The 8925-nt window shown below is 33.7% G+C and overlaps 1 protein-coding gene across 2 annotated transcripts in view; it reads right to left on the bottom strand.

Annotated features, from left to right (window-relative positions):
• Positions 1 to 5068: 5068 nt before the first annotated feature.
• The window catches only part of LOC111446384 (peroxisome biogenesis protein 5), a 17270-nt gene continuing 13413 nt past the window's right edge, over positions 5069 to 8925 (bottom strand). Inside the window, exons 11-16 of one of the 2 annotated variants that reach the window (XR_002711056.1) lie at positions 8642 to 8751; positions 7795 to 8019; positions 6297 to 6362; positions 6077 to 6171; positions 5837 to 5995; positions 5069 to 5449 (exon numbers count right to left, since the gene is read on the bottom strand). Coding sequence is in view for 1 of the 2 variants with exons in the window: in XM_023085187.1 (XP_022940955.1) it covers positions 5917 to 5995; positions 6077 to 6171; positions 6297 to 6362; positions 7795 to 8019; positions 8642 to 8751 (575 nt within the window). In the remaining variant the exon portion in view is untranslated. Of the gene's footprint in view, positions 5450 to 5544; positions 5996 to 6076; positions 6172 to 6296; positions 6363 to 7794; positions 8020 to 8641; positions 8752 to 8925 lie in introns of those variants that run through there. The other variant, XM_023085187.1, reaches the window with a different exon arrangement.

Below are 8925 nucleotides of genomic sequence, written 5' to 3'. Positions count from 1 at the left end.
TCAATCGATAGCTCGTTTGAGCCCACACATGAGAAGTGTATAAAAAAACTTATTTTTTTAACACGAATAGTCATTTAACATGGTATCATAGTAATCCGAAAACGGAAATCTTTAATAAAATGGAGAGAGAGAGAGGGAAAAGGAGGATGACAGTGATAAGAGATGGTCAGAAGGGGCATGGCAAGGCATGGCATCACCAAAGGGCAAAGGGTAAGCGTTTGCGTGTGGAAAGAAATGTGATCAGTGGGGGGAGTTGGTGCACGCATGGCGCTTGACAGACATCCATCCATCATTCAATCTGATTTTGACGTAACCTTTTGCCTCCCAACACAACACAACACAACACAAACCCTTCTCCCTCTCTTTCATTGCTTTGCTCCACAAATTCATAAATGAAAACTTTAGGTTATAAGGTTAAGTCTTTTAGTGTACTTTTTAGTTTAAATTGATATCTAAATAGTGTTTTAACTCTCCATGTAAACCCATTTGCTTAGCTTTCAAACAACATTGATGGTTTAGCGCCTAGCTAGGTTAAGGAGAGAGGACTTGATATCTATCTATTCCATTGGAATTATGAATTTTTCTTCCTAAATAATTCTTTAATGTCGTTGGATAATTCACATTATTGTAAAATTATGTCGACTCATTATTAACTTTTTTAAGCTCTTTCGTTCAAATTTCGAAATCCCACATCGATTAGAGAGGGAAATGAAACATTCCTTACACTGGTGTGAAAACCTCTCCCTAGCATACGCGTTTCAAAACCGTGAGGTTGAGGGTGATAAGTAACAGGCCAAAGTGGACAGTATCGGCTAGCAGTGGGCTTGAATTGTTAAGAATGGTATTGGAGCCAGTAACTATGCAGCGTGTCAATGAGAATGCTGGTCCCAAGAGGGTAGATTGTGAGATCTCACATCGGTTGGAGAGGGGAATGAATCATTAAGATAACGGGTCATAGTGCAATGGAGAAGCATTAGGATAGAAGTACCTTAATACAAAGAAATATTTAGTTTTTTCTACTCCAGTTATTCATTTCAATATATTTCAATCGAGAGTCAAAACCAACAATATCTCTTTTGAGAGTCAACCTTATACTCACTCGTCGAATCATGTACTAATTTAGAAACCCGAGTAAAAATTCAAACCTATTAGCTTAATACAAGGATTAATTAGGGCATTATGCTACAAAGTTGATGAGGAGTAAAGAAATGGATGTAGGGACCTAAGAAGGAATCTTTTTTCCTTCCCGAATTGATGGTGCCTTTCTCTTGCCCCCCAAATGGCAATATCATTACAGAATTGTATGCTTCTGTTTGATTGTTTTCTGCACACATGCACGTGTAGATTCAGAAGAGAGAGAAACCCCAAAAACAAATAATGCATTTTAAATACAAAAGCTATTATTGTTATTATTATTATTATATGTTCATATTCATATTCATATATATAACACGCATGATATCTTTAATGTCGGCTGCCATCAATGAAGGTGGCGCAAATGTATAAGCATAATCAAAAGAGTATCATATAGTTGTGTTGAAGAATATTGCTATCCACCAAAATTAATTCAAAGATCCAATTTTTCAGTTCAACGTAGAAAGAAAAAGGTGTTTGAAGAGGACAGTAATGGCAGCACATGCATAGCAACCAAGGAGTAATGAAAATGACAAGCAATTTGGGTGCCATTTATTATGGTGAGATATGCATGGGAAGGCTTTAACACAAAGTAGTTAGGAATGTGCTGACTAAATATGGAACAAATGGTGTTGTTTGAGTATTAAATAGTTGGGTTTTGTGATGCATGTGATGGATTGTGTGAGCCAACCAAGAAGACACAAGAATTTAAGATGTTCTTGAAAATTTGTATGTGTAATGAATAATATAACGACTCGATTTCTACGATATAATCGGATTAGAATCGCTACGAAAGTTTTTTTTCGAATAGTTAATATTAAAAGGTCTTAAAAAATTACTTTGAAAACATATATCATAAAATTATGTTTGGACTCACGGGTGCCTAGAATGCTCGTGTCTAGAGTGCTCTTGTCCTTGAAAAAAAAAAGTTATTGGAAAGATTGAAGGTTAAAAAGATCCTATAAGTGAATCCGATTAGGATATGTAATCATACTTAAACATAGCGTTGACAGACTAATTATGATGGGATCTAACACTTTGTCTTTTGGGGTTTTTTTTTTTTCTTCCTTCGGGATGTTGCGTCACTTTTGTATATATGGTTCAACGTGCATCACTTTCATGTATGCTAGACCATTTATATATTCATCACTTTTATGCACCCTAGGCTTTTCTAGATATTCATCACTTTTTTGCATATGATTCAACATACATCACGTTCATACATATATCCACATCACTTTCAAATGCATCGACTCTGTTGGGAGTGAATCTCACATTGGCTAATTTAGAGGATGATTATGGGTTTATAAGTAAGGAATATATCTCCATTGGTAATGAGGCCTTTTAGGAAAACCAAAAGGAAAACCACGAGAGCTTATGCTCAAAGTGGACAATATTATGTCATTGTGGAGGTCTGTGATTCCTAACAGACTCTACATACATCACTTTCATGTAATTAAACCCACATAAAATTGATTAAAACTCTTGATAGAATGGGTTAGTCGGGTAGGTATCAAAGTCACAAACACATGAGTTACTAGGTCAGGGCTTCACACACCTTTGGTGGTATATTGGTTGTTAGAAATTGATGAAGGTAGTAATGAAGAACATGTATTATTCCGAGAACAAAGTTTCCTAGACTAGTTTATATAGGAGTGTGTATGCTCATCAAAGTAGGTTAACCAAAGACTAAAAGGAGTAATAAAATAAACCCTTAAGCTAGTTTTAGCCATCCTATATAGTGAGTTTGAGAGTAGAGTCTTGGGTGAATAAATACATTTCTCTCGAGCTTAGACTATTACTAAATGTGGTCTAGTGAACTCTTTTAAAGAAGAAATAGTTTGTTATTCGTCGAGACAGATAGAAATTTATAAATTTTCCTTAATTTAAGAAAATGACGTGGAAAGTTGCTTGAATGTTTCGAGTTTAATTTAGGCAACTCATACGAGTATAACTTTCACTTGTAATGAAGAATCCGAAAAGAGGTTTCAAAAGTTAAGGGATCGGTTAACCCCAACACTAATAGTAAGATCGTCTCGAGGATATAAGAAAGTTAGTATCATATAATAATATCTCAAGAAAATGATTAGTTTGAGTATCAAAATAACATCCGAAATCTACGTGATTTTTTTTTAAACCTTAATAAATCAAAATAGGAAAAAGTTAAAAATACCCAAACAAAAATGGGATTAACGAAAGAATAATTACCAATAACATTTACCATAGTATTTTCCATAATAGTGTCCAATGATAAGAGAAATATATATCATAAATTAAAAAAATAATAATTATAAATAAATAAATAAAAGATAAAAAATGCTTTCAATCATTTCTTATATTTTCTTTTCACGTACACATTAAAAAAATATACATTTTAATCGTATGTCTGACCATGAAGGACAATGAGAAGTGTACAACAAAGAAAAAAAATCGTAAGAAAACCCGAAATATTATATTTTAAATTCGATAGATATTAAATTGATTAAAAAAAATTCGATTATTCAATACTTTCTCGCTTAAAATAAATTATTAAATTATTTCATATTGCTATCATATGTGACAATCCAAAATCGCGTGTCGCATAAGCAACCAAATAAGTTAGTCGGTGTACGTTTGTGTTCTCATATGATCGTGATTTTAGCCGACTGTCGTATTTATAACATACCAAGTCTTTACCCAACCTTCTCTATCTTAGCATGGTTACCCGACTAAGTATGTTTAATTATCAAATAATTAATTGAATCATCCAAATCAGTCTTCGTGATCAACGTCATGGTTCACGAGAATTTAGGTCATGGTTCACAAGTAATAGTTTCTCAATAATTGAGTAGTATTGAAGAGAGTTTAATTTTTAAATAAAGAATACTATTATTGAGCAATAATAGTATAAATAATTTTTTTTTTTTTTTTAGTTCCAAACTATTTGGAAAATGATAATATTGTAAAAATATTTAAAATATGCTATTTTACCTCGGTTGAATTAAAAAAACACATACATTTAACCGTGAAAAATCTAAGCGAGTAAAACATTTAAACATTTTACGATATTGTCAATTTAAAATTTGTTAAATTGGTTAAAATATGTATCATGTTCTCCGTTATTTTATATAAAATTAATTTTATTTCATTTTAGTAAGGACAGAGATTTTTATATTTAGAATAATTTATGTTAGTATGTTATGAATTACAATTAAAAAGTAAATTAAAAAGTAAATTAAAAATATTAAAGAGCATTTTGGTAAATTCAAGTAAACATTAGTATAATCTTCCTTCTAACCAGGAAATTAATGATATACTACAAAATTAGGATTACGTTCACCTAATTCAATTCTACACATTCAAAATCTCATTCCGGTGTACTAAATAATCATAGATTACCAAAAACAAATATTTTTCATTTTGGGCGTTTTCAAATCTTAAGTAATCAAACCAGATCACACCCACATCGACTAAACCAGACAATCATTAGAACACACAAGAAACTCGCATGATTCCAACATCTCCAACGGCCAAATAGTCTCGTCGGTTTGAATTACTCTTTAAAATCTCGAGTTCTTGGTATCATAGCTAGGTAGCCACCATTACCTTATCAACATCTCAAAATAAATTCACACAAACACAAAATTGAATGCCATTACACTACAAGATACCTCAAGCATTCATAACAATCACAGTTGGTAGAAGTTGCCATAAAAGGGAAGAACATCATAGAGCCATTATAAGGGGAAATAATACCACAAGAGTGTGAACAGAAAAACAGCACAAAAAGAAGAATCATCAAGCCAAGCCAAGCCAAGCCATAAGCCAGAAGTTTCTTAGCAGCATCTCATGTAATTATATTCAGATTCATAGAGTAGTAGGGGGTGTGTGAAAAGCTGTGGGGGAAGAACGGGGCCGTGTGCTACAAGTAAAAGGGCAGAAGGGAGCAGAAACAGAGATGGGTGAGTGATTTATTTATTAACTTTTATGGTGGATCGTACCAACCAACCCATCCATCACAGCCACTGCATTATCCTTACCTAAATCATTGTTCTATTAAGTGTACCAGTGTGTTTCTGTTGTGCTACAAGGACAGAGAGAGAGAGAGAGAGAGAACAGGCATACATACAGAATCAGTGAGCTTTCCCCTAAATGGTTTCTTTTTTTCTTCTTCAACGTGTAGCTTTCACATTCATCAGTGTGTATATATATATATATATATATATATAATATGAAAGAGAATGGGAAGTTTGGGGATTTACCACAGTGTAGAAGTAGGCATGGAGAGAATCACTTGACCATTTCTGCAAGTTTCTTCCAGCTTCTTCCTCAAATCCTACAACCAAAGCTCCATCACTTTCACTGTTTTTAATCAATAAGATGCAAAAGAACAGGAAAGGAAACGTATGATGAACATTAAACATCATTATTTGATATATTCTTTCTGTTTATTGAAAACTAACAGCAAGATTCGTAAATCACATGCATATATTATATGTTCATTCTGGGAAAAATATGGAACTATTCCTGTAAGAATACATTGATTTGGAGAAGGGGACATAATTTGTGAGTTATGCTTAGAGGCTTGGGACATTAATATTCCTTCCAACAGTTCCAGCAGTCAATTTTGTGTTAAAACTCTGGTGTGTGGAATATTAACACCCAACGAATCTTTAAAAAAAGAGCCTAACAGTGGTAGCTGCAGCGAGTATTTTGCTGTAACCTCTTCAATACAACAGAGACGTTGAGATGTTGTCTTTACTTCAGCCAAAGTTTATGCATCTAACGCTTCAAGCAATAATATCATAATGGGAACTCCTTCTGCAGAGCATCAAGATTGCGGGAATCACAGGCATCCAGCATGTCATTCCTTGATGCACAGCTGCAACAAGAAAAATCTTTGATTTTATATTTGCATTAAAGGGTAGATGATGCAAGAATAAAATGTCTCCAAATCACATACCTTAGTGAAATTCTTAAATATTGCCATGCATTATCTGCCTTTGGATTCATACTAAGTGACCTCACATAGTACTTGATTGATTCCTCATACAGCCCCTAAGTGCAAAGAGAAAGAAAGTTAATTAATGTTTCTGTACATTTTCATTACAAATGATTGATTAATAACAACATGAAAAAAAAAATGTTGGAGAAAGGTCAATGCTACTAAGCACAGGACAGACCTGATTAGCATAACTGATTCCCATATTGGCCCATGCACGGACGTAATTAGGCTTTAAATCAAGTGCCTAGAAGACAAATTAAGTCAGTTAACACACTCAGAAGAGTCATCATGAAGCTAGAATAAATAAAAGTAATCACGGGGCCTAGCGTGAACATTTTCGATGATACCCTGACCATACACAACAAAATTCCCATAAGTTGTCTCCAGGCCTATAATGCATGCAATCGAAGAGACGAGAAATAAAGTCCATTCAATCTTAATGGCTAGTTTTCCCATTCTATTGGAATGAGTAACTCCCTTCTCGTAACCTTGAGAAGGATGGTTTTACTTAACTTTTTATTGGTAAATGATTCAATCGCTAGAAGAAATTGTAGAACACAAGCCTTTACGGTGACAAGTTTTTGGATGGTGAGGAGGAAGGAAATGCCTATGATAAGAGCATCATGCATAAATTGGAAAATCAGCTCAAACTTCAGTTCACAGCTTAACCAAAGGCTTCCACAACAATAATGTATAAACATTACTCTTTTTTCAAATCTTTCTGTTAGAAGATTACATGTAATCCCGATTCCATGATTACTTGTTTATATCCTTCTTGAGTTCGAATACAAATCAGTTCTCGTGATATCATCTATTAATATATACATATGCATACCTACTGTAATGAAGAACTTCCACTTTTTCTCAATTTCTTGTAAATAACTATTTCCATCACCATAGTGTGTGCTTGTTTTAACTTGGTCCCTACCAATGATTTCAAAGTTTCCATTTGTCTTATGGTTTGGTTAAATCGCCCGAACTTCCTTACTGACACAGAAAGCAAATAGTTTTCTGACCTAGTAGTAGAGAGAAGATGACTTTTCTCTTAATAACTGCTTTCATTGAGTAAAATGAAAGAATGTACAAAGGCATACAAAATACAAGCCCATGGAGCCCAACACTAGTTACAAGTATGGACTACGATGTAAAAAAATGAAACCAAGCTAAGAATTAAGAAAAGTATGATTAACGGACGCCCATAAAGAAAAATTAAATCTAACCAACTCGGATCCCACATCTATCAGGCCCACTAACGAAACGACGAAAAAGCAAGCCTACCACATAACTCTTCCTTTATTGTGAAATAGAGGATAGGAGTTGGAATATATGGCATGTGTGAAGGGTCAAATGAATTAAGTGTATTAGGTTAGCTGTTTGAATTGGGTAAAAAATAGATGAATGGGAGGGTTAAATTTGCAAGCCCCTAAAACAACAAAATAAATAGAGGATTGGAAATTTATCCGCATCGTTATGCCGGGGCTAATTAGAAATAGAAAAAATAGTTTGATTGAACAGCATGGCTACATAAATTCACATTTATATTTTATCCTCTTTTTCCTAGACTATATACGACTGAACACAGCGATGATCCGTCCCTGAACTGTTGATATGAAGGTGTAGTTGAGGAAGAGCATTAGCTTAAAGTGAATAGAGAGAGAGATTATAGATATGATTACCTGTTGATAAGCTAATATAGCATCAGCACTTTGAATGCTGTTGGCTTGTGTAGCACCTAGCTTGTTCCAAAGAGAGTAATCTTGCGGCTTTAGTTTCAAGGCTGTCTGGAAGGAAGCAATTGCTTTATCAAATTCTCTGGACAAATTATAAAGGACACCAAGTACTATGTGCACATCAGCATCATCAGGAAACATTTTTGCAGCTTCATTAAATAAGCCAGCTACCTGAAAATACAAAAACAAGAATCAAGCATAGTTTTAGACCAAAGAAAGAAACAGATTCAAGATGAGAAGCATCTTAAGTTCTAGCTTAAACACTCCTAAATGCTAATGAAATGCACTATGAAATCCAAAAAATCAAAATCAATGACAAATTCAGTGGAAAAATCACGTCAAGAAAATTGCTTCTTTGAATCTTTTTAGTTTCCTTAGATTTCCAAAGAGTGAGAGAGCCGTACACTTGCAGAATTTAAATATACATTTCCCCCAAAAAAAAACTTAATTCTATATGACTGTTCATATTCGTTAGTAAGCAATAGTAATCAATAACCAACTGTTGTTATTCACTTTACTCACAACAAAAGAATAAACATACACACAGACATTCAAGAAGATTTGGGGGTTATAAAAAAAATATTACATTAAACTGATAACGGCAACAACTCAGAAAAATATCAGCAGTTATAACATTTTTAATATTTTGCTACTTGCAACAACATCCAAATCCAGATTCTATTATTGCTAGCACTTAGACAGCAGAAATCATGAAAGTGTCAGAACTAAATTCCCAAGATTTCTATGGTTGTAATAAAAGCTGAAGAATGTGCAGAAATAGAAAGGTGCTTACATCAGCATAGTATAATGAATCCGAAAGCTCCGGCCTTGCAAGTGCTCCGTACTTTGGGTGATGCTGTAGATATCCATATAAGTATCTTAATGCAGCTGCTTGTTCTAATTCTGCAGTAATTATTTTAGTCATCCACAGTTTTATTCTAAGGAGAACACATTAATTGTCAAAAAATTACGAAGGGAGGACTTGGTGTTGAAACTAAAGGACCAAGAAGATTACAAAGGCCTCCTACATTGATGGGCAGGGAAAGTAAAACTTTCATTATGATTTTTTTTTTTTTT

Source organism: Cucurbita moschata, unplaced genomic scaffold (genome assembly GCF_002738365.1).
Source record: "Cucurbita moschata cultivar Rifu unplaced genomic scaffold, Cmos_1.0 Cmo_Scf00001, whole genome shotgun sequence".
In the NCBI taxonomy this organism is placed as follows: domain Eukaryota; kingdom Viridiplantae; phylum Streptophyta; class Magnoliopsida; order Cucurbitales; family Cucurbitaceae; genus Cucurbita; species Cucurbita moschata.
This window is presented reverse-complemented; position numbering and strand designations above follow the sequence as displayed.